General features: G+C 42.8%; 2 protein-coding genes across 2 annotated transcripts in view; one reads left to right on the forward strand and one right to left on the reverse strand.

The window, feature by feature from the left end:
- LOC128301683 (uncharacterized) overlaps positions 1-19,375 on the forward strand; it is a 34,746-nt gene extending 15,371 nt beyond the window's left edge. The window contains exons 7-11 of the mRNA XM_053038273.1: positions 1,762-1,894; positions 2,093-2,313; positions 5,767-6,028; positions 17,837-17,912; positions 19,015-19,375. Coding sequence (XP_052894233.1) covers positions 1,762-1,894; positions 2,093-2,313; positions 5,767-6,028; positions 17,837-17,912; positions 19,015-19,249 — 927 coding nt within the window. The 3' untranslated portion in view covers positions 19,250-19,375. The remainder of the gene's footprint in view (positions 1-1,761; positions 1,895-2,092; positions 2,314-5,766; positions 6,029-17,836; positions 17,913-19,014) is intronic.
- On the reverse strand, positions 6,732-7,912 carry LOC128301684 (aurora kinase B). Its single transcript, XM_053038274.1, has 2 exons — positions 7,041-7,912; positions 6,732-6,963 (listed from the first exon to the last, which is right to left on the reverse strand). The coding sequence occupies exons 1-2, from the start codon at positions 7,851-7,853 to the stop codon at positions 6,883-6,885; spliced, it is 894 nt and encodes a 297-aa protein (XP_052894234.1). The 5' UTR covers positions 7,854-7,912; the 3' UTR covers positions 6,732-6,882.
- Positions 19,376-26,626: the final 7,251 nt, after the last annotated feature.

A 26,626-nucleotide genomic window follows, 5' to 3' on the forward strand; every position in this document is an offset into this window, starting at 1 on the left:
CCCGTTATCAACGGCAACGAGTTTCCACCATTCCACGGGCTTTTGTTTTGGTTGAGTAAAATAAATTATCTTTCTATTTCTTTTCCCCAAGTCGTACTCACCGAAAAAAAAGGGCAAAAGAACCATTAACATACGTACGCACTTGTTTTGTTGTTTTGTATCAATATCGATCCCAAAAATTGTTTAAAAAAGAACACTGCTATACCTTTGTTTTGGTGCTTTAATCGAACTGTGTAGGTGCAGAGCTGGCAGGCCATTGATTGAAAAATAATGTAAATTAATCTCGATCTCACCCGCTAAGAGGCTTATCGATCGCCATTACATAACCCAAAAACCCCCCCAAAAAGGTGGGTGAAGAAAAGGGACAATCCTTTGCGAAAAGAAATGCAAAACAAATGCCGAAAAAACGTCCATGCTTTCCTGGAAGCGCGGTATAACGGCTGCTCAAATTACCTTATCCCGCCGAACGGCAAACCCTACAACAATAACAAGTACGCTAACTGATCGTCCGATGAACCGGAAGTACCCAGAGCGGTACTGCGGGCTGATGGGAAGCAATTTTGTCGAAGCTTGTCGCCCTCCGTTGGCTGTAACGCTTTGGTTGGCTGTGGCGTAACCTTCAAAAAGGAATACTCCGTGGAAAAAGCAGTCACCCTGGTCTGGACTGGAGGGAAGCTAAAACTTCACCGTACACAGCAAACGGTGTAGCTGAAAAATATTCATTTTCACTTCACGGAAACGCACCACGGCAACTCCGCTGGAACGTGACGAAGACGGTGCGCAACCCGGATCGCATTCAATTAATTGGATAACGTTAACCTTCGCTGGAAATGAGATAGCAGATCCGGAGACCTGGGGTCTAATGGGGTCCCCATTAATGGAGGCACGGCCTTACAGTGCAAACAAGGTTCTTTAATGTGCGCTGGCCAGGTAGAGTCACGAACTTACGTGCAGACGGTTGCAGATTTGGGATTTTTAGTTACGGTTTTACCGGTTTTTTTTTTCTGCTTGCCCAACAGAAAGGTAAAGGCACGGGAGTAAATTAACGCGCTACGTGGAACTCGTGGAATTCGTGGGCGATTATTTGTAGCAGGAAAAATCTACCATTAGCAATAAACATCCACAGCTCTCGCTATAATTACCTAACGGGGAATCCATAGTTTTCCAATAAAAATTTATAAAAATCCACAACGGATTCATTTACGGCAAACAAAACACCTGCATTGTAATCCTGATAAGGAACTTATCAGCATGATGCGATATACAGGACAATTGATGTTTAATATGCTGGGGTTTGATTACCCTGCATTGACTGCAGGTTATTCAAGTCACAAAAAGTGGAGCCAGTGTGGGGCTGTTCATCACTTACACTCTTTGCTCTCGCTTTGCTCCCGCAGTGAAGTTGTAATTAATATCAATTAATCGAGATTACATTCCATTAACTGTGCATACACAACACACCAAAATCACGGCGCGGTTTCTAATCCACTTAATGTAGACTTCAAATGGGAACCGATGGGAAATTCAAATCCGCCAAGCGAAATCATTTCATCTCATCAACGTAAAAACCACAAAACATAAAGCCGTGAGATGTAAAACTTGTAATTAGTTCATGCAACCAAAACAGCCTACTGAGGTAGTGGCCAAAGCAGATTCCTAAAATCATTACAGTTGTTGTAGTTCCGTTCGTTTGGGACTAACGTAATGGATATAGTTATATTCTCGATTGAAATATTCATTATCCATCTTTTCTTCTTGCAGTTTTGGGCCGCTTACGTACCGTGCGAGGCACAGCACAGGGATGCAGTGCAAATCACCTTGGAGCAGATAGATGTAATTAAAAGACTGACAGAACGATACTCACCCCATCTGACATCCTGTGCATCGATGTTAGGTAAGTGATGGCCACAAGCCACCAATCTCATTTGTAGTGTTACGATTCAAAACTATCCAAATAAATCGATTAGGTAAGTAGATGCCATTTTACACAAATATTTACAGCGCACGATTCAAGCGCCACCGTGTGCCGTGTGCAGTTGACATTAACTAATAAACCTGTCTCGTTGCCATTTTCCCTTTCCCTGTTCAATAGATATCGTACAAGCGCACAAAAACCGTCAAATGTGTTCATTAATCGGTGTCGAGGGTGGCCACTCGCTCGGCGGTTCGCTCGGTGTGCTGCGCATTTACTATGCACTCGGCGTGCGGTATATGACGCTCACGTCCACCTGCCACACACCGTGGGCCGATTCGAGCAATGCGGATGCACCGAAGTATGACATCCGACACGGTGGACTTACGGCTTACGGCAAGGTAATGGTCTATTTTTCCATTATTACCCATTTCCAAAGGTGTGTCCGGATGTCCTCTCGGACGCAGACGAGAAAAAGGGGTTAGGGAGGGGTCTTTTAAAATACTTGGGCTCTTTGGACCGGTTTGCGAATAGAATGAATACCTAAACTATGCCAGCTTCTGTCTAATATGGTGCCACCCACATATCCGTGCCATAATTATAGTTAAAGCACTCCACGGGGACCCTAAAAGATAATTAAGCGATTACTCACGGTTGGGTGCGTTCCCGCATCTGAAATGGAAAGTATAATCATGCTACGGTATGGAACGCAGTATACAGCAGATAGTCATTGTGGTTTCATGGTTTGGGAGATTGGCAAATAGGACCGAAATTCACTTATGCTCTGTTCGGCGGCGCTGATAGTAGAGTGTCCTTTCTGCTTTGACCATTATCCGTTGGCAAAATTGCATAGCTTCTAAGCGGCCTGGCAGATAGCGTGTGCTGTCGACTTCATGTTCTTACAGCAATGGTCATTGAATAGCATTGAAAGTGACAATTTGGACAAGGCGTTGCACTCCTGCATTGTGTATCTTCTGCTTAGTAACTTGTCTGATGTTACAAACATTCAGCAGTGCGTTCCTCGGTATCAGACATTCAGAGAATATTCTTGGAGAACTCATCTCACCTAATCAGAGCACAACTTTAAAGAGGCTTCGGATAGCTATTGGGCATAATGCTTTCGGTAACTACGTTTCCATTGATTTAGGGACATCGAATTTAAGCTGTTCAATTAAAAGTATTGACGACTTCCAAGAAACGACGAATCGCCGAAGATATCTTTCAAACGACGCTCTATTGCCTTGCCATAGTTTCGTTCGCTATCTTTAGCATAAAGCAGACCTGCCCGTTCCACATTACTGCTGTAAGCGTCACCATCGCTGAATAAACAAGATCGAATTACCACCATTTGTTCCGATTGGCGTATCAACAGTGAGCTGCCAATTAATTATCTCCCATCATTCTCCCCGGAAGTCTGCCGAAGATTCGCGCCGTTCGGGCTGCAAAACTCGAAGGAGTCCAATTAATTTGACCTTTCGCGGTGTTGCCGTCTAATTGGCAATGGAATCGATTAAATTAAAATAACCTAACAAAATCAGCCGTCGAAAGATGGGCTCCGATAAGGGGCTCTGCCAAGCACTCGGAAGCGAAAGCAAGCGACCTGAGCATATTTTCAATTAATTTAAATTAATACCACATTGTCTCGGCTAAATCAAAGCGAACTTATTCCAGGGGTAATACACACATGCCACGCGGTGTAGAAGGGGCAACTGGAGTATCATAAATAATCACCACTTTGGCGTTTCGTTTTCAGCCACCTCCCTCCGAAGCATAATACGTACACATTTGCGCCATTCGCAGATGGCTCATAGACGAACTTTCTTAATGCAATTGCACTTCATCAGGCACACCATTGAAAGCTGGCAACACACGCGTTGCAAACCGCATGCCACAGTTGCTAGGATGGCATCATTATACTAAACACTCAGCTTCCGGCGAAACTGTACAAAGCGATCCGTTAATCATAACGAAGCACAAACACAATCAAACCTTGCCGGTGCCCGTCCATTCCACACGAACTCGCTCTCACGGGAACGCGCCTCAGTCGTGTGACGTAAAATTTATTCATCACTCGGATGCCCATTTTGTTTCCTTCGCCCCCACGGTCTCGTCTCGTTACCGGTTTCGGTTGTTAGGTGTCCCGGGACCGATTCAAACACGGAAATGAACAAATGAAATTCATCGCCAACCGAACAACTGCAAGCCCGGAAAACGCTCAAACAAACTAACAAACGAACGATTATCATTATTCGTGTTTAAAGCATGTTTCTGGTAAAACAATTTGGTTGTTAAACTTAATTGTTATAACGCGCACGGCAACGGTTTGCAATACATTTGCTTCAGTGCAGTTTCATCGTCCAATCCTGATCGAACTGTATCGAAACCGGGGATCACCCAATCAAACGTTTAACCATTTCAATTTTCCTGTACAATTCCTTCTCTCCGCCCCCAGCATAGATAGCAACAGCAAGAGCAACTATCATAGGAAACAATCGTCTAACATCCGGCTTGGGGGTGGCAAAATTGGCTCCGAAGCGAAAGCTACCGAAAGCCTAGCGTGGAACAGCAACTTAGCGTATCGAAACTGGTTGAAATAGCTATATTGGTTTCTGCAATATCGGAACACCGCCACCACCACCACCGAACGGGAACAATAAACCGGACCAGATGGTCATATTACAATGGAACCGTATCGGGCTACTGTTTTTGTTCACATCACTTGCCCCACATTTCCACATCCAATGCACGGCTGAGTGAGGCTTTTTTTATCGAGGCTCATGCCATAGCATCGACAGCTGGTGCCTTTCGATATTTGATCCAAAGTTTAACTGAGGACATTTTTCAATAAGTGGTTGTTTTGAAAAAACCACTCGTCCAAAAATTATAGAAAAAGTATTGCCCAGTTTTTAATAGTTAGTTTACAAATCTGTTTAAAATATTAAACTAAACGTGTGTCTAATCGCTTATCTTTTAGAATATAATATATCCGCAGTGGAATCACTTCTACGTCACATCACACTGCACATCACTTGCTAATTAGTGTTGCCACCGAAATAATTCTGGGAACTGCAACTATATTTTACGCAACGCTCGTTCACTGGCAAATGCATTCGAATTCGCGGAATACTCCGTAATGAGCGTTACGGAACACATTTTACAAAACGAATTGATGCTGCCAATAACGCTCTAGAGCAGGTTATCTGGTACTGCTTTAGGGTTTCTGCGGGGCACGACCAAGCGCGACCCATTGGGTTTTCATGTTTCAAAATTTATCCAATTAAGATTTTGTCACAATGCTGTTATTCCCTTGCATGTCCGTACATTTCATCTCCCATACCGGCGGTATTTTTTCCTCCCTGGTCCATTGTTGCGCACGTATTGGATAACGAATTTGGTTCGCACATGTGTAGCTGGTAGTTAGAAGTGCTGTCCAGATAACGTCATATCAAAGACGCGCGGGGTGAACACGTGGTTCGTCATCGTTGCAACGGGCAGCAGAGTGCCTGGACATTTTTTTTTTAACAAAAGCGGATATCCACCGTTCCTTTTTTTTCGTATTTCAAAACGCAAAATGGTTTTCGTGTGCTGCCAATGCCGTACTCAAAGCAGCTGGGTCCGCGCTGTCCATTTCGGGATAAATTCCCATTTGTATTCCAATTTATGTCTGATAACTTTTCCACTCTACTTCAGTATCTCGTTTCATGACTAGTTTTGTTTTATTTTTTTCGTTTCTGCTGTTCTTTGTACATCATCTTAACGACCTGTTTTCCACAATCCAATCTACACCGGCATGGAAACACGGATCACATCCCGGTCACCGACGCAACTCGCCCCTGGAACGCTCGCTGCAACAGACGATCGTGCGCGAAATGAACCGGCTCGGCATGATAGTGGACCTATCAAAGTCGTCCGTCGGTACGATGAAGGATGTTCTCGCGACCTCGCAGGCACCGGTCATCTTTTCCCATTCGTCGGCCCACGCGCTCTGCAACTCGAGCCGCAACGTGCAGGATGAGGTGCTGGAGCTAGTGACGAAAAATCGCGGCCTCGTGATGGTAAACTTTTACAACAAGTTCCTGCGGTGCAGCGATAACGCATCGGTGCAGGACGCAGTGGGTAAGTCGGAACATGTCCCCCTTTTTCTGCAATTTACATGTACATTCGTCTGCGCTATCGTGTCCCATCCATTCTTCACTGTCAGCTGATGGCGTTGGTCGGTTGGTTGGTGGTAGATTGATGCCAACCATCGAACATCCGCACGTGGCAGCGAAGTACTCCAATGTAAACTTGTCTCTATGCACATTTTCACACATCCCAGCAATGGCCGAGCGCGCGATAGCAAACGACTCGGTCTGGAACACTGCCGCTAGCGGGAGGACATAAGCGAACCACATGAAAGGGAAGCTTTTTCATTACTCTCACCTTTCAAAACACGTTTGCAAGCTGGCTGTTTCAGCGCTTAAACCGGAAGCAAATAGAAACGCTTCTTTTATGAAATCGAAAAACGGAATGATACAGATCACGCGGTTCACGAGATGTGTATCGGATTCGCAATGAATCCCAGTATAAAACGTTAAGCCGCTTCAGCGTGGCTACACACAGAACACAACCGGATCACGAAATTAATCTCGTCTCAAATCTGTATTGTACTGTGCTGCAGTGATATCAAACCATTCCGTTTGGCGCTACGATTACACGCAGACAGCAGATTATTTTCGGCGCAAATGGCTAATCTATTTTTCTACAGCCTACATTATTTTTCTATTGTATCAAAATATTAAACGCATCATAAATAGCGTACAGAATCGAATATCTTGGGTGTGATTTATTTATCACTTAATTAACCTTTAAATTCCTTTCACACGACTTCAAACAACGGAGCAAAAGTACAATTTTCCCTAATTATACATAAACAGCGTACACAAAAAGGCATTACGTTAGAGGATCCTATGTTGAGACAGATTCGACTTCTATTTCTGCATCTGCACGACCCACGGATGGTTCATGACATCTCGCAGCGTAATCCGGGAACTGCTCGGTATGCGCAGCAGCTGCAAAATGATAAGCAAAATTCCAATAAACCATTCCAAAACTCAGCTCACTAGCCAAGTGGGCGCGTAAATCATACCTTTGAGATGAGATTAATGGCGCCCGTGCTCAAGTGCCGCGGATACACTATATCCAGCCGCCGGATCTTGTCGTACGTGTGCTGCGTTGTCTGCGATTCAAATGGTGGATTACCAACCAGAAACTCGTAGCACAGAATGCCCAAACACCACTGGTCGACCGAATCGTCGTACATTTTCCCGTCCACCATCTCCGGTGGTAGGTAGTCCAGCGTACCGCACATCGTTTTGCGCTTGTTCGAATTGGTGTGTGCCGACCAGCCGAAATCGGCCAGCTTGATGTTGTCATCATCCGTGAGGAGAATGTTTTCCGGCTTCAGATCACGATGGATGACGTTGTTGGCGTGACAGTAGTTCAGTGCGTCGGCCACCTGCGATACGTAGCGTGCGGATCGTTTCTCGTCGAATCGGCCTTTCGGTGCCGCTTTCAGATGTTTGTACAGTTCACCCTGTGCGGCCAGCTCGAGCGCCAGGTAGATGCGTCGATCGTCATGAAACCAGGTGTACAGTCGCAGAATGTGCGGATGTTTCAGACGAGACTGGATCTCGATCTCGCGCAACAGCTGTTTCTCCACGTTCCATTTGGTCAGCTGGGATTTGAACATCATTTTCAATGCCACCATAAAGCCGGTTTCACGCTCGCGGGCAATATAGACGCGCCCAAACTTTCCACGACCAAGCGCGCGGCCTAGGTCGAAATCGCACGTAGACCATTCGTACGGGTTCCCGTACGCTGGATGCTGCATCATTTTGATCGTCTGCATCAGAACGTCCGAGTGGATCGAATCACCATCATTTGTTTCAAACAAATCCATGATAATGTTAACGTTTCTTTGATTAAACCACAAACACAAACTTTGTTAAGCAAATATCACTCCGCGCAGCTTTTGTTGTTGCTTTCTCGTCCGCTGTTTGCCGCAGTTATGGCGGTTGAGGTTTTGAACCGTTTTGACAGCGGCTGTCAAATGTACACTGTCAAAGTGACTGTCATTTTGAGTTGTTACAGCGGTACGATGCAAAATTGTTTGAATTGTTTCGGTTCGAAGTGTTAGAGGATGTTTGTAGAAAAACAAATTGAGAAGACCAAAAATTATTGCATAGTGAAAAAGTTATGAGTAAAATTAGGATTGTTTGATTGCTTCAATGATTCCTATGACCAAATGCACATTTGTAGCATCAATTGCTGTTAATGATAAAGGTTTCTCGTGCATAGATTAAAGAAATGTTCTTGAGGAATCAAACTTAATATTCAAGAACCTCCTAATTATACAGTTCTTGCATTTTGCCTATTTGGACCTCTCAAACCAACCCAAAATATACAAAAAGTCATTCTGAAGAACATTGTCCAAACGGCATTAATCGAAAAAAAATACTGCAGTTTTGTGGGAAAAGGCTCATATGTTCAACTTCACTACTGCGCGCGCAAAACTGTTTAGCATATAAAACCGATTTAAAGTTTCGAGCATTGTGTGTGCATAGTTGCGCCGCGTCGTTCACCGCTAGATAAATGACACTTTCGCTTACAGAAAACCACATCGGGTGATACCCAAAACATGGCGCAGAGTTTGTACGGTTACTCTGGATAGGCGGAAACGACAACCCACATCAACCTCAAACTTCTATACCTTCGCGTGTAGTTAAAGGATATGAAATTTCCGTTCTTGAGCGTTCTTGAATGGCAGAAACCCGTGACAACATCCGGTTATACGAACTGAGCTACTTTTTTCTATTGGTGCAAAATCTTAAAAAATACAGCCAAAGTTTGTTTTGAATATCTAGCAGAGTAGCACGTGGCACGATTTGAAAACGCATATCCATGGCAAGATGCCTTTGCGCTCCAGTGATATTCTTTGATGACCTAATTTTGGACGATTTCTCTTTTTTACTGCAATGTAAGAGAGTGTTAGTATTTAGGAAGACGTCACACAATCTTTAAGAATGTTAATTCCTGCTTTATTTAAGAACGGTTTCTGTTTTTGCCTCCCAAATAATGCGTAACGTTCTTTGATGTATTCCTGTTATGGCTATGGTACACAAAATATATTTCCCATCATCAACAAAAATTAATGGAATGAAGCAAATAAAGAACACCGAAGGAATCTGAGTATCTGAGAGCAAGTGGTACTGTTAAAGCAAAATAAAGCTTCTTTTTAAATACTTGGAAAAGTTTTTGCACTGTGGGACTACAAAAATGTGGAAAAACTGTCCACACGTTACATATTGTCCTCGGAATGGTTCGTACAAATTGAATAAATTCAATTCCTGATATGCATTTCCGCTATGAACAAATTGAATTTGAAAAAAAATACAAACAAAATGTTTCAGAACCTTATAACCTTCCTGGAATAGGACAATTCAAGTAACTGATGTTGGCATAAAAACCGTCCTGTACTTTTATTAAAGCGGGCAACGTGTTCGGGCTAGATGCCGTGCGTCATTCGCGTCGTAGCTGATGGCGTGTCTAATAATGGTCGGCTAATCCGTTTAAATGTGATAAAATTAAGTACCACCACCTGGAGGCGATTAACTGCCCAACGTGCCGTCCCAACACGCGCTTGTTTATTATTGTCCCTTGAAAGAACTTTCCCCCGAGCAAACTACCAGGCGACTCCATCGAGCTCGTCTCGCGTCCAATGACAACCTACTGCTTGAACAAATTTTCCCACCCGTGTTGGTCGGTGTACATGCAACGTGGATTTGTGAATTTGGTTCCTTGTTTTTGTTTGGGTAAGGAGGCTTCTTTTCAGAGTTCCGACACAGACAGTGGAACTGTTGTGATACGAAAAACCATATCACCGCAGGACACCACAGGAGACATTTTTCTGCATCCGACAGCCGGATCAAGCGGAGGTTGTCACCGACAATTCATCCGGTAATTACTGCTTTGAGTACGCTCTTTGAGATATCCTTTTGTACTTTTCAGTGTATGGGTGTGTGCATGCGTGCGCACAAACACAAATAAGCTGAGCTAACATTCTCGAAAGCGACCGTGACTTATGAGGGCGGTGATATTATTTTACTTCAAGCTTTCGTAATGGTTTATTTTTTTCCTTCCCACCAAACAACGATAAAGCTACAAGAAACAAACCAACTACAAGCGAAAGCCTTAAACATTGCGATGGAAAGCAAGACCATAAGACCATGAACATACCAAGCGGGGACAGATTTGTTGCGTTTTCATTTTTTAAGGAACGAAAAAAAAGCTCTTCAATCAAAGCAAAATAAACCAGACTAAAAGTTCTTTAACCGTCAGCCCAACCAGGGCCAGAAACCGGAATGCAAATGGAATGTTATAAAATGATGTGTCTTTTAATTAAAATTTTACGACCTTCCGGTGGTGACGGGCATTGGAATGATGATGCGAGGCACGAGCGTGGAATGTTTAGAAGACAAATATACAGAGTTTCCCATGGCGTTGGTGGTGGTGGTGGTGGTCGTCCAGGTTCAAAATTGCGACAAACCTCCAGCAATGCCGTACAACTTTTTCAATTGTGCCGTCTAGAATTGGCAACATCCAAACCAAACGTTATCCTCCTACCGGAGGCACTCCGTAGTTTCCCAGCGAAATTCCTACCACTGAGAATCTGTCCCGAAAAAGCCAAATAAAGAAGCAGAAAGAGAGCGGATGCACGAGAGCAGTGTGATAATTTGTTTTGATAACTGAATTAAAAGTTAAATTTAGATTTATTCCTCCCGATATCAAATTATTGGAATGTGTTCTGGCACTGTACGAGCATCCCACCCGGTCGGCCATCTCATTCTACAGGCCACACGAATCAGCCGGATGCGGAATATTTAGCAAAGTGATTTTTATCACTGGCTGTTTCTTTTATTTTCCTCGGCACCATTTGCTGTGCCAGCCACAAGCCCCGCTGCAAGGCGCAATGTTAAAACCGAGATGGCACATTATTTCCGTTAATTGGGTAAGGAATTAAATTTCGGAATCGAATTGTAGACAGTGGTGCGCGTATCCTCGGGTCGGCCACTTGCGATGGATTAAACTTTTACGGCATTTTGGACCAGTTCGTTCGTGTGGCTTTGAAATTTTTGAAGCGTGTCGTCCCGTAATGATAATCATTGCTTATTTTATTCCTAACTCAAATCGCACAGGAGATTGTAAAATGAATTAAAAGGGCAATAATTAATGGGAGTTCCCATTTTCATATCCCTGCCTACAAGGGTAGTCTGTTGGTTTCTAGCTTCGAGGATCTGTTATGTACACCGAAGGTTGTGGATAAATTCTCATTTGAAACGGCTCTCCAGAGCGGGAACTCTTATTTATTGGGAAGAAGATTTTTTTAATGATAATTAATCGGTTCCAACGCACATTCTACATACAAAAATCTATACAATTAGCCTGCTGCATGAGTTCAGGCGCTCGGTTAAGCGAAGACTACTTCTTCAATCTAATATTAATCGAACGAAAGTGCTTGGGTTGTCCGGTAGCATTCTCATGATATGACCATGACCGACATGAACTAGAAGGAGTTTTATTCGCTTCACGATAGTTAGTGCATCATATAGCTTATAGAGTTCGCTATTATAACGGATCATACAATGTCCTTCCTCAGGCATCCCTAGAATAGTTTACTTTTAGTTAAAGTTGGTAATATTATATAATAACATATTGGTTTAACTATTCTTCGTAATGAATAGGCGCTCGGTCAAGCGAAGACTACTCCTTCAATCTAATATTAATCGAACGAAAGTGCTTGGGTTGTCCGGTAGCATTCTCATGATATGACCATGACCGACATGAACTAGAAGGAGTTTTATTCGCTTCACGATAGTTAGTGCATCATATAGCTTATAGAGTTCGCTATTATAACGGATCATACAATGTCCTTCCTCAGGCATCCCTAGAATAGTTTACTTTTAGTTAAAGTTGGTAATATTATACAAAAACATATTGGTTTAACTATTCTTCGTAATGAAGATAATAAATAGACTATATTTGTGAACGATTTTTAACTTGTTTCTTTGCACGAACAAAAGAAAAACATAACGCAGAACATATGGGCACCAGCTTATCTCTAGTATAGCTGTGCAACGAATATTATTTGTTGAAATATTTATTCCCCCACCGGTTACATTCGCCATTGAATATGCTAAACGCATCGTGCAACGCTTCGCCGAATGCATTATTCATGGCCAACCGAAATGTGCGCAAAACGATGCAAGTCGATGCATTTCGCCGTCGCTATCTCGCACCCGCTCACACGTACTCCATACGAAACAAAAAAAAGAATGGATACAGTACATTCAAATAGCAGCTTCCCATTTCATCACCTGGTTTTAGTTTGTCGTTTGGTTTTTTGTGCACTGCAGCGGCAACCCACTGCAACACAAACTTTATTTTTGTCACAAAAGGCTGCTGCAGCATCACCATCCAGCACGACTACCGAGCCATGGCAAGGCAAGGCTGCCTCGCAAGTATCGCAATTTTCACGCCAACTTCCAACGGGGCTGACATGGTAGCGTAGAGCGTGCAAAATCTAACCCCTCTGCACAAACGACACTCGATGGGAACTGCATGGGCACAGTTACGGCAACATAGCCTATCCCCAGAAACGACACGAAACGGACGGGGCAACGAGATTTGCCACTTCTTCTATTTGTCTGCACTCGTCGTCCAAAACTTTCACCACCGTACAGTGCCGTGTGCTTCTCCACAACAGTGCACGGTTGCGTTGACGGCAAAACCACCGTTTGGGAAAACTGCTGGAAGATGACAATTTTCAGCATCGGAAACATCGCCCTTCGGCGAACAACCGGTACGGCACTGGAAGGAAATTTGAATTTTTTATGCAATGAAAATTTAATTTGCTCAAACTTTATTCCAACGAACTTGCTTGGGAACGGAAGACGAAGCGAACGGAGCCTTGCAACGCGTTTCAGTGATTTTTAAGCTGTGAAACCTCTTACCAAGTCGGTTCAATGTTTGGCAGCGAGATTTAGATCGATAAAAGTTTGATGCGTTTTGTTTTGCATGGAAAAAAGCAGAAATTGGAAAATTATCCCATCTCAAGTTCCCGTCGATAAATCATTCCTTATTTATTTTGCTAACTTTGTCTTTGCCTTTCTCCCCTACTAACAACCCTTCCCCTTCTTCGAATGCATTTCAATTATGTGCTTAATTTACTGATTTGTTGAACGTTTGTTATTCATTGGTTGAATTGTTTAAAGTGCACTTTAAAATCTACATCTTCACGCCAATCGACCGCAAACGTCTTGTAGAATTCATGGCGCAACACCGTACATGCGGATGGAATGAATGCCAGTGACAAAAAGGACACTCTTCGTAGAGCATTCATTCTGGCACCTTCTTTTTTTTGGTCCTGTATCCTCAGCCCTTTTCCGTACGTTCGTACTGCACCGCAAAGCAACAAGCTAATACATCTTCCGAAGTGACATTTATCGATGGAAGGTTATATGCATATTCATGCGGTTAAACATGTCCCTTAGCCCACCATAGTCCCATCCAGTGCTGGTGCTTGGTTCCGAGTGTCCGGAAAACTCTGTGAGTGTAGCACAGACACGAGAGTGTATCAGCATTCACTGCCAGCAGCAACACCTCCACGGATATCTCGGAACCGATGAGGTGCCTTTTCTTTGCGCCATCTACCAAGAGCGGGCGTACCCGTTTTGAAGATTGGCAATGGAGTGTGAAGTGGGAAAGGAATGTCCTTCGAGTGGCAAAAGTCAATGCTCTGCACGGCAATGGCAATGTCTATTATGTTTTTCCTAGAGAAAGAGGATTTTTTTTATCTCCAGACTGTCCATCAGGCGTGCATTCTTATGGATGATGGAGCAGGACAATAGTGTAAACCCATCTTTCAGTTGAATACTCGCTTTTGGGATGTTCCTTAGTGTCAAATTGCGAGGTAAAAGTGTGTTTTATAGCTTAACCGTAGAGTTGTCAACCAAATTTACTCACGTAAGTTGGCAACCGGCATACCCGTGTATTCCATACGTTTTGACATATACAATTTACAGTAGCTAAACAATGCTTTCTATCTATTTATATTCTTCGCTGCAGGTATGCAACAAAAAGTCTAGAAAAGTAAATAAGTTGTAAATAAATACATTACATAATATAATAAAAATATAATAAAAATATTTATTATAAAAATATAATTGTACAAGAAAGTCTTTTCACGTTGCATACAAGATAAGCTCCGTCCAACATTCCTCAAAACATAACAAATTACCATGTATACACCAAAAAATCGGAAATAAAAAGTTGGGGCTACTGAAAATTTCAAGTCAATACAAGCAATGAATCAAAAGTAATTGCAGTTTAAAATTTAAAAAATACCCGACTATCCGGTTGCCTACTTGAAGGTTAAAGGTTAGTGAAAATGTGGAACGAATTTCGTTCAATACGTGATCATCGAAGCAGCAACCCGATAGAGATGTGAAATAAATCAAGCCTTAATTCAATGGAGCAGAATAAACGAAAGTTTGCAATTGTGTAAGCAGATACCAATATGTGATGTAATATGTAAATATGTAATGGTAATTCTTGCAATTTTAGTATGCTGCTCCGGGATAGTGATTCTCCAGGATTTCGGATCACGTGTATAATCTGATCAAATATTGAGTCTCCATTTTGGAATTCTCTACCACAATTACTCTAACTATCTCTTCTATGAATATCATCAGTCGGTCCAAGTGGAGAACATGTTGTATATTACTTCTTCTACATAATTTCCTTTCCATAATTTTCTACATAAATTCTACATCTCAATTTCCTTTATTAATGCTAAGCGGTAGTAGCGCGATGACGTCTGATATTGATACTGAGAATAATTTATACCAGTGAGACAGTGAGACTTAGTCATCAAAGTGCTAAGCTCATCACGAGACGAGTTGTGGTTAGTAACTCGTTAAATACCAACCATAATGACAGTAGGTTTCTTTAGTTAGCTCAGTGACTCCTGGCAGAACTGTATGACGAAACCGTTCCCACATTTGAAATAGTAGTGATGCTAAAAGAAGCCCATTTCAGCATAAGTTTCAACAGGATATAGTTAGACACGAAAAAAAACTACACTTTCATCAACGTTTGAATTGTTCTAACAACACACGTTAATAGAGTACACATTCCCAGAGCACGGTAAAGTTTCTAATGATATAAACTAATCATCTTTCCACTCGAAACCCCGTCTACTAAATCATCCCGCATGTAGTTTCCCCATGCTTGCACCGATAGCACCGAAATGCGCAAAAAAAACCGTTGGCTGTTTTATTGCGAAAACCATTTTGTACATTTTTCTGCTTCCCTGTTGTTCCCAACCAACTCCTGTTGCGTTTTGTACATGAGCAAAACATAATTACCTCACCACGTGCAGCAAAAGTCCTGATGCATCGTAAAACTTATCGCTCCATGAAAGCCAAAACCACCACCGGAAAACGAGTGGAAAAAGGCACCACGAACGGCACTTGTTTGAGTACACGCTTTCCCTTCGATGGTTGCCAGCATCAATACGGTTGCACAAGCAGTGTGCATAAGCATGTAGCCCCCGTCAGTTCAACATTGCACGCCCCGCCGCGCTTCGTTCCGTTCGAGTGGCGCTGGCACAAAACATAACACAAACACACTAAGAGCAGCACAGTGCACTACTCACGGGGCAAACATTCAGGCTGTCAGGACGACGTTCACTTGATGCTGGCTGCAAAGAAGGAAGGAAAATGTTTTACACTCACGACTTTGCGCAGGGGCGCAAAGCAGGTGGCGAAAGGAACGCATCCTCAGCTGCCGAAGTGTCTGAGCCGATGTCAAGGGCGATTGTGTGCAGCCGTGTTGTATTTGTGCGCTCATCAGAAGACCTTCACCCACTCGGAGCTTATTTCTGTTCCGTTTCGTAAATCCCAGCCTTTTACAGCTGATTTCCTCCTTGCCGAAGTCATCCAATATTGCGAGGCTCGTAAATACGTGCTCCATTCTTGCTGGCTTTATAAAATCGCACACAATTTGCTTTCTCATTCATTCGGGTCGGTCTAGGACGGTCGCTTCTTATCAAGTCACAGCCGAGAATGGCCACGTCTTGAGAGCAAAAGGAGAAGGTTTACCACAGGACACTACAAGTCGAGTGCACAAAACAATTCTTTTACTACACTGTGGTTCAAAGCGGTAGCCTCACATAGATTTCTACATCCTAGAGAATCTTCCGTGGAATGGTAGCTGTCAAGGTACATAGCGATTTGAAAATGGTGAGAAGAATGTGTATCCATTCTAGATTTTCAAGGAATCCATCTTAATGAAAGGCCCACTGATTGTTCAATCTTGGCATGAAATTGTACGGTTGGGATTTGTGTATTTCCAGAAATTGGGAAGAAATATTCATGTTGCTCAACACATATAAGTTAAAATTAAAACATCTAAGATAAAAGTCACGAAGAATTCTTAAATGCCTAAAACAAGACAACATGACCGTCAATACCCCTAAATTGAGAAGTATTCCATGTGTTATTCGAACTTGAAAAAAAAAATTCTGACCAGTGCGACAAAAAAAAATCCGAAATTGCGTAGGCTATTTTAAGTAACACTTATTTGCTGTAATGAAACAGATAATTTAATTTTGAAATTTTTTTTTTTTTTTTCTTAAAGAAAACATCAACTGAGGCCATCACTTTGAAAGACAGTATACAAGAAAAGAGAGAGAAAAACACACAAACCTTCCACAATACGAGCAGTGTACTTCCTTTGTGAGAGTACGGGATCTAGTTGCCCTCGCCGACAGAAGTAGATCCATGTTTATACAACCCAGTTCGAAAGTGAAGTGTGATGCCACGTTTTTGTCGGTCGTCCACACGAATTGCACACTGTCGAGCTGTTGAGTGTGTTTGCACATACTTTTCGGTGTGCACTACCGATGCAACATCGATGTGCTGCGAACTCCAGTAGCTGATGCCCCACTTATGTACCGATCGACAGACAAATGGGACTTGGGGCTAGTGCCTTCGACGTTTGCTTATTCGGTTGGTTGTCTACCAGACTTGAAGCAGTTTGGAAGGTGTGCCTATATTTCTTTCAGTTGCTATTTTTTCTCCCATCACAAAGAGCGAAAATCCACTTCAAAGTGCAAATGGTGCACAAATTTCTTGTACCGATCGAAAAACACAAAACATAAAAACCGTCAGCAGAAAAACAGTCTGTTTGTCTGTTCGTTCGTGTTCGCGTGTGGCGGCTAGCCAGCCAACCTAACACCGAGCCTGGCGTAGCGCGGGCAGCGTGCGCGGAGTGAATGCGAATCGAAAGAATGTCACCGCAAATGCAATGAATGGTCATTGAAAATGCATCGCTTCCTTTCCGACAGTTTCGAACATTCTCCATTGGTTTTTGCTTCCCATTACTACCGGGCTAGTACAGCTTTTGTTCGCGCAAGCGGTTGCAATGGCTGGCCCGGACATAATGGAAACGGTTGACCAGCTTTTCATAACGTGTCGGTGCCGGTGCCGGTGTCTGGGTGGTGTTGGCACAGAATCGAACGCGGAAGCTGCATCCTGCGATAGTGTCGATGACGCTGAATCGAATGATGAATGGTACATGGCCATGGTGTCGGGCCGTGGTAATAATGTTGAGCTGAACGGTCTCGTGGGTGTCGTACGGCCGATCAGAGGAACTTTATGTGCGACCAAAAACTAGACGAACCGCAACCATATGAATGGGACGCATAGACAACGCCATGAAAGTGCATTAGCAAATGAGATAATTTCTCTTCAACGTGTAGAACATTCGTTTGTGGAAGGATGTTCTTTAACGTATGGTTTTCTTTTAATGTACTCTTTTCAGCACACATAAATCACATCCGAAGAATTGCCGGCATAGACCATGTCGGATTAGGGGCAGGTTACGATGGAATTAACTTGTAAGTATGTGCGACCGTGAGCTTGCATTTAATTTATATTAGATACATAAAATAGTTCTAAATGATTTTGTTTTATTTCAATAATAAGCTTTTTTACATCTAACGATTTCTTTTCCCATTACTTCAATGACAGCCACCAAAGGCTCTTGAATTCGTTGTTATTTCTAGCTCTTAAAAATCCACCCACTTAAGCTGGAATCGTATTAAACATTCGTAAAACTAATCTCAACCGTCAACATTCTGCCATTCTTTTACAAAAAAAAACCCCACTCAAGTGCCACCAAAGTAGCTTATTAAGGCGAGCCTGACACTGTCAGGCCAGGCAGCAAATCTTTTTGCCCACTTTCGTCACGACTGGGGTAAAAAAAAGTATGCAAGTGCCGAGATCTGCATCGTAAAACCAAGGGCACTAAAACAGCAATAGACACACTATAAAAGCCGAACGCTCAAAGACCCCAAAATTGAAGACCTGTGCCTTGGGGGACCACCACGGAACTTTGCCTTTGCGCTCCATCATTTAGCCGTATCTGCGCCGTGGTTTGGGTGGAGATCCTTTCCTTCCTTCCGGCGGGTGTGTGTCATGGGAAATAAAAATAAAAAAAAAGAGATTCCAATTCGCCAACTCCCCTGGTACCAAAACTAGAGAGCTCGTAAATTGGTCCCTCACCAGCGGGGGCCACCGGTCCGACCGTAGCGAAAGCGAAATTCACGCACCATCACGCGCTGTTCGTTTAATGACTGTTGGCAAAAACTCTTTACTCCACAAAGCAAAAAAAAAAAACCAACAATAATAGAAAAAGAAAGTCAAAATACGAAGAAAATATGACTACGGTGTCTCAACGCCTCGTATGTCGCGCTTAATGGTGCACTTCCTCTGGTCCGGTTTTTTTTCTAAAGGTCGTGCGAAAGTTATTCTTTTACTTTCTTTTCATAGACTTTATTCCTTTCGTTTTATTTACAGCCGCTTTAAAAACACACACCCAAAAGCCTGTTGGATAAAAAATTGAAGCATAACTGCAGAAGCATCTAACAGATTCATAAATTTTCTTTTGGTTTTTTATTTCTTTTCACGTGGTTTTTTTTGGGCCGCTTTTCTTCGCAGCACTCCCCGCGATCTGGAGGATGTCTCGACCTATCCGCGCCTGTTTGCCGAACTGCTCGGCGATGGTTGGACGGTGGACGAGCTGGAAAAATTGGCCGGCCGGAACTTGCTGCGGGTTTTCGAGGAGGTGGAAAAGGTGCGTGAAAATCAGCGCCTTTCGGGTGTGCGACCGTACGAGGAAATTCCACCCGCGTTGCGGCCGGACGAGCACGCGAACTGCTCGACGAACAGTTAATGGGCCCATGCCGCCCACCCGAACACCGATTTGATCCGCACGGTTGCGTAAATTAGCAACCGCATTTGGGCCGACGGTTGAAGGACCCGAGCCCGATTGAGAATAAAGGTCACCGAAACGTCGCGAACGATCCTATGGGTGATACACAGTTTCTTCCCTTCTTCAACGCATCAACGCCTGTCAGTAAGTGTAATCGATGTTAAGTGAACGATAAAAAAAAGATAATCTTGATATTAGAAGCGAGAGAGAGAGAGAGAGAGAGAGAAAAACAACCTCACACTTACAATTGTGTTCATAATGATGGAAGTGTCTAAATGCGAATTTTAGCTTCATAATCATTGAAATTCAAATTTATTTTTTATTTTTTTATTTTATTTTTAGCTTCATAATCATTGAAATCAAAACTCATTAGCTAAGTGTTTCAGAGATTAGTGAATTTTTTTATCGTTTCTTTCAACATAAATGAATTATGTTAAATGACTCGGTTCTCATGGGAAGTTATATAGAAACTGAAGTAAAAGAAACTTCCCATCAGTTCCAACACTTATATTCACATTTCTCTTTAAATAACTACTTATTACATGCTATGTAAGGACTAGAGATATTAAGATATGCCAGGTAGGATGGCAAAACTTCCCCTGAGGTCCGAACTGGTACTCATTCCGTTTTCTTCACAACTTCTTCATAATATCTTAAGCGATCTTAAGTTACTTCAGTTATAGATTACCTTGAAATCTTAATCTGATAAAACTTCGCGTGAAGTCCACATACTTCACCTATCCTATCCTCTCCAAACTAGGATAGGTCTCGAAATGTCTTCCCATACATTATCGAGTAATCTCATTTCTGAAGACTCATGCTGAACACTAAAAAGTTAAATGTTACTTAGTACTAATCAACTTTTGTTTTGTAGTACATCCTTTCTTACCTGCTTTCAATTATTTTAACTTATTCCTGCCCAGTTCGAAGGAAGTACTTCAAGATTTTTAAATTGAAGTTTTCTATAACGTTTGTTAAGTCTCTAGTGGTTCAAGATCAGTAAGACTTTTTTGTTGATTTTTTTTATATTATGCTAACAAAAACCCACTCAATGCACTGCTATATTATTGAACACAATTGTATCGCAGAACACAAACACTAAAAATCTCGTTGAAATGCCTTTTTAACGGAAGTGTAGATTAAAAATGAAATCATTCCACTGTGCACAGTGATCTCTAACAATCGTTGATGATCTTGCACAAGAAAGGAAGGAAGGACTATGTGTAAGGAAAATGTCAACTATTAATTCATCCGGAAGCAGAAAACTCGCATTTTACAAACATTCCAACGCGTGTTGGAAAGAAAATAGCGTTGCCTTGCGATGTGTACAGTCACAGAGGGACAGAAAAAAAGATAGAGACAGAGAGAGAGAGAGTGAAAAAATGGGACATTTAATTAGCGCCTTCGTTTAAAGAAGACAGCAAACAAAAAAGATCATATTTCCCCCGTGAAAGGAAGAGTACACAAACACACACACATACACCCAAAGAAGGGAAAAACTATATACACATTATCATTCATCCTGTAAGGTAAGATAGCGCGGTGGATTTCCACCTTCCGGTGGGAAGAAAAAAGTAAATGCATAGCCCATTTATTACAACCCCATCTCCCACACGGTTTCCCCCCTCGAGTTTCTCCGCCCTACCCCCCCAAAACAACAGATTTAGTGTTGGTGCTCCGATTTCCCCGTACCCCACACAACGGTAGCGATTAATAAGTAGCGGCGCAAATGAGAAATGGCTTAAATTTGTGCAAGCGCGTGCAGGAATTATTATGCACCCCGGATGACAGGCGATGCACCCGTAGAGGCAGTAGCATCCGGTGGGGAAGCAGCAAAAAAAAAATATAGGAAAAATACAATCCAGTGCACGAGCAGTTTTCCCACCCGGTGGAAAATGCATTCGTTCGCCCGTCCTGGTTGGGTTTGGGGCCGGAAGTAGCTGCGGTGGGTATCACGCTGGAAAACTAATTAAAACACCAACCCAAGGTGATTAAGCGATGGTATGATCAACAAGCGCGTGTATAGCGCCCAGAATCGGTGCTGAAATGGGGCACTGTTCCGATCTATACATGGGTTTTTGGTGCGGTTTCATGGTTTCGAGTGTGTGTAAATGAGCTTGAAAGCTTGCCGATGCTGGCATTGAATCGATTGCGATTAAAGAGGCAGAGTGGTATACTACCACCGGCCTATGTTTGGTTTGAATTGAATTGTACTGGTATCTAGTTTGTGCACTAAAGTAAAAGAGCTTTAAGCTTAAAGTTTGGTTATTTTTGTTGCTGGCCTTAGACAAGATGAAAGAGAAGCGACGTGTTTAACACAAACAATAGTAGTCATAACTAGTGCACCCGAAAAAAAAACCAGGGTAATAAAACACCAACAACACTTGTTCATCCCATCACATGCATCTGCTGCAGCCCGGAATGCGGAACAAAAAACCCGTGACCCGTGTCATGAAGTACGCGGGAAAAACACTCCAGCCTTCCACCAATAAAAGTCCCGTACGTACGTAGCGGAAAAAAACCCAAAAGGTAAAACTTTCCTTCCCAACAGCTAGCTTCCGTTTCTGTGTTTCGAGCTCTGCTACTCTCAACTTAATATAAAATGTAAAAACACGGCTACAACGCAAACGAAGACGGAAAATGGGTTTAATTAAAATACAAACAACTTTGATCGTGCTAAGCGCCCGTCCGGGTGCGGAGTGCGTACTCTGCTAGCCGTTGGTCACTGTTTGGTTGCTTCGTCTCATCGGCCGTTTTCTGATGCCGTACCGTACACTACATTGTAACAATCTTCCGCCTCTGTAGCGCTGAATTTGACCCATCAGCCAAACGATGATTTCCCAGGGCTCCCAGCGCTTAAGCAGCGTGTCATACGTGTGAGATGCATGGTGCGCTGGTACGTGGACCTGGGTTCCTTTGGGCTACATTAAAGGACACACTCCACGCGGCAGTGTAGCGATAAAAATAGCGCCTGTAAGACACTGCAGACCAGGGTGTCTGCACTTGGCTGAGAACATTGCAACCAGCTGCCTCGGACACTTGGTTGGTTGGTCAACGCAAACGTTTGAAAGCGTATTCACTTTACCCCGCTCGAACAACGTTCATTGTAGCTTTGGTACGGTGACGAAGGAATGGGAATTAAATTATGCTTCATTTTGCACATATAGCTCTGTAGAACACAAAAAAAATGCTACATGCTACATTACATCCCATCAAACCGGGCACTGGGCAAAAGGTGTGTGTCAGGACCTTCGGAATCACTAAAAAAAGCAGGTCTTCAGCTTGATCTTTCACCGACTAGAAGAGCTCGGATGAGCACCTACATTGGATTAAGTTATGATTAGTAATTGCATAATTAATGAGATTAATTAGAATTAAAAGTGTTCTCGAGTGGACGACGGTTCGTCGCTTTCAGCAGTGAGCGGCAAGGATAACAAGGAACACGAGTGAAGAACACGGACGAATCTTCCTCTGACATTTTTGTTTCCGTTTTTGCCATCAAAAGTTTCGTCTGAAAAGTTACTTTTCGCGGTTTCGCCCCACCCCTCTGCGAACGATTGTCAGTTTGCTGTTCCCGCGTTGACTTTTGATGGGGTCGAAAAAGGGGTCAAATTAGCATTGGCGGGTTTTTTTTTAATTATAAGCCTTTGCGCTAACATAATCACAGGGCGTGTGATTGGTTTCGGAATCGTTAATTAAAAGGAACTTTTTTCCCATTTTTTAAAGTGTAAAAAAAAAGCATTTAAGTTAGTGTATGACATTTGCAGTAAATTCCAATAGTAAGTCATCGAGTCATCTCGAATCCTGGCTGTACAATTTTTCATCATTACCAAAGTAATTGAACGTTTGACCTGTGGGGTAAACCAGTTCTCTCCTTCTCTCTCTCTTTCCCGTACCGAAGAAAAACCCAATCAAGCTCGCATTTGTTTCAGCTTCAATTACTTAGAAAATTTCATTACGGTCCAATTTAATTGACCTCACGTTTGCGTCTTTGCGATTGACTGCAACAAAATTTCGCTACCGACAAGTGTCGGACACTCGTTTTCGATCTTTCTCCGGGGGATTAATCTCAGAAACGTGCTCCCTTAAGGTTCGATAGTCTCTGTGTTTGTGTGTGTCCTTCGTCCTACGTTTTACAGAGCCGACACAAAAACATGGGACAATAAATTAGCTTAATTGAAAGTAATCGCTAAAGCTTTGTTCGTGTAACATGGGAACTTGTCACTCCCTTGTGGGAAGGAAGGTTTGGCAATTGTTTTGCACTCCAGTAGATGTTTCCTCCGTTTCCGAGATGGTTTGTTTGGTGTACATTGTTCAAAGTGTTACGCTTTAATGATTATCAAGCTTCTCAAACTAACCGAACGAACGACATACCGTCCCGGTCCTTTATGGAACGTTAAGATTTCATACGGGTGAGAGATGGATGTTTTTGGAGTCTGCAATGCCACAACATGAATTTCGATTGCGTTGAACCTCGAATGAACCAGTTCATCATCATCATGAAAGCACTACGCTCGCCTAGTGGAGCTGGAATTTGTCTCGTACAATATACGAACAAGTTTCCAAGCTGCTCGGTTTGGTTTTATTTTATTTTATGACTTTACGTAATTCTGGAGGTCCCGTACCGTAATTTCAATGCGTTCCCCCAAGTCGAAAGTCCAAATTTTCTGTCGCTTGTCTAACGAGCGCAAACGAGTGTGAACGAGCGAATAATTAAAAAAGTTTTCCATGAAGTTGGTGTTTTAATACTACCTTCCAGATATTCGTACCCCTCGGGAGATAGTTATTTCACGGGAAAAGTCACAAACATACGGCTGAGTGTCACTTTCCCACCCGATGGAAATTCAGTTGAGTGTAAATCAAGCACATTGTTTGGGGCTCGCTGAGCTTTTGCGACACTGTGTGGCTTATAACTAAGCAAATGAAACTTTTATTTCACACGAGCACAAACGAAACGCGGGGAAACTGCTCACGTATTGACGTATTACTGCACCGAACAGAACGAAAAGGGCTTTATATGAATTAAATCACCAAGAATACGGTCATGTTTGTTTGCCGATGTATTCAAATCATCCATCCATTATGTTTGCTTACGGTCATTCTTCTGCAAATATTATTGCGACTGCAGCATATTACTGTTGAGCAATCGAACCTACTTGAACAAACAGATCGGCTCACAGAATATTATTTATAAAAAAAACCTCCCCGAAACGAAGGATTGTTTGCACCAGGCCACGTGGATAAATAAATTCACCATGGGAATTGTTTTGTTCATTGCAAAAACATAGCATAAATTGTTCACTGACTCTGCTTTCTTCACATGGCCAAGCCCGGCTCGCCATCAATGGCCAGAGGCTAACAAAGAACGCTGTTGGTGTCTCCTTCTGCTTCTACTTGCAACAAAGCAGAACAAAAAAAAAGCAGCGACCAAATGGAGCGAATCCAACCAATGCAACCAATCGATTGCGATTGGGTGCTTCAACTTCAACCAAAAACAGCGATGAGATCGCCCTGAGCAGGGGAACAAAAAAAAAAGAAAAGTAATGAACCTCACCGTGCAGAACGTCCAAAAATACACTTCGGCCGTGAGCAGTCGGAAAGGAAAATGTCACAACATAATCGTAACAATTGAGTTCATATTTATGATTTTTACGGTTAGTTTAACCGGGCCTCGGAGGTGAAAGAAGATACCTGCGCGTTTTTGGGAAAACTCTCTCACGACTTGTGCCAAGTGGAAGGACATCTCCGGGGCATCAGCGTGCAGCAATGAAAAGCACACCTGCAGCACGAGTCCTGCTCTCACACTGACTTGGGGATGGCCACCCATTCCCATCCCCGAACATCAGTTCAAAAAACCTCCGTTTGGACATTTATTGGTGCGCGCTGAAATAAAAATAAAGCGATGGAAGCTTAAAACACATTCCCTTGTGACGTTGGCTGTCTGTGAAGCAACAGGTGTTTACCGCCAGGAGCAAAGGTTCCAAAATCTGAGCACATAGTTGGGAAAAAATAAACCCTCCCCCCCATCGTTGCCGGGTAGACAAAAAAATATATTGTCCCTCTCAGACTTGGTGGTTTACCGAGACTGAAAGCCCGGTGCTTGACCGGTTTTGTCATTCTGTCAGCAGACGAAAGGTTAGTTTTTACGTCATCTTATCGAGTGGACTCCTTCCAGTGAGTAAGCTACCCGCTTACGAGACGTTTAAGAAGAAAAATAAAATGGGTTAAAATGAGCATCATAAACGGATTGCAGATAGGTAGTGGGACAGACCATTCTTAGAGCAAATGAAAGTCACAGCGCGGTTATGGAGCAGAGGTGAAATTCTCATTCTTATCGACAAACTCTTGCGGATTGTGCTATAAAAATATCATTTTTACTGACATTAAAGTGATTTTTTTTTGTCGTGCACAAAGCGTGAACAATCTCCATTTTCAGCCATTGAAGAACGCTTCTTTCAGAAGGCAATCACCGCGAAAAGCAAAGTAACCAATTTTCCATAAAGCGTCACTTCCATTGAAGGTGTTGGTACACCACTCGCAGGATGGTTGTGGTGTGAGGTTATAATTCAATAGAGACACCTTCTATGGGAACTAGATGCCTGAGTGTTTCGATTGAGGGAGGATGCTCGTTTGCTGTAATGGGTGTAATTGATCGGAAAATGTCTAGGCATCAGGTGGGTGGGTTTTGAGTACTGGAGCCAAGCCTTCCATTCTGCGCACACAACATGCTCATGTGTGAGGGTGCAAAAAAAAAAACTACAAAAAAGAGCATCTTAAACGCTTCTTTACATCATAAATTCTAGTTTATGTGCAACCAAAGCAGAAACTCGTGCAACGTGGAAGCTTTTTCTTTACATTTCCCAGCATAAAGAACGTGTCATAGCACGAAATCGATCTCGCACGTGTTCCACACGACAAACACTCAAAACCAGGCTTCACATTGGACATGTTTCGGGGACCATGTAATGGATCATTTCATGCGAAAAATGACCCATAACTTATTGGGTGTAATTTAAATTGACATTATGGAGGCGCCCGGTGGTTGACTGCATGGTAACCAGAAACAACCCGAAAAAAAAAAAAATTGGTTCAATATCAAACTCCAAACCAATCACAGCACGGCCAAAAATGCGACATGCAAATAAAAGCAAACACCCCGATCGATGTGATGTGGGTTGCAAGTCGATTGTAAATACCATTGCCGTTCGCACGTAGCGTGAAGAAAATGGCGTGTGGCAAACACAGAAACATTCACGGGAAGTGACTTTGCAATGGTAGCGTAGGGAAAACTCCCGGCAGGGGTTTCGGCCGGAAAAAAAAACAATAATGAAATCATAC

Source organism: Anopheles moucheti, chromosome 3, assembly GCF_943734755.1.
Source record: "Anopheles moucheti chromosome 3, idAnoMoucSN_F20_07, whole genome shotgun sequence".
Taxonomy (NCBI): domain Eukaryota; kingdom Metazoa; phylum Arthropoda; class Insecta; order Diptera; family Culicidae; genus Anopheles; species Anopheles moucheti.

Bases quoted from the DNA above. Each gene is read 5' to 3' on its own strand.
- LOC128301684 (XM_053038274.1), bottom strand. From the start codon at position 7,853: ATGGATTTGTTTGAAACAAATGATGGTGATTCGATCCACTCGGACGTT. The intron at 6,964-7,040 runs GTATGATTTACG...ATCATTTTGCAG, and splicing joins CCATTAATCTCATCTCAAAG to CTGCTGCGCATACCGAGCAG.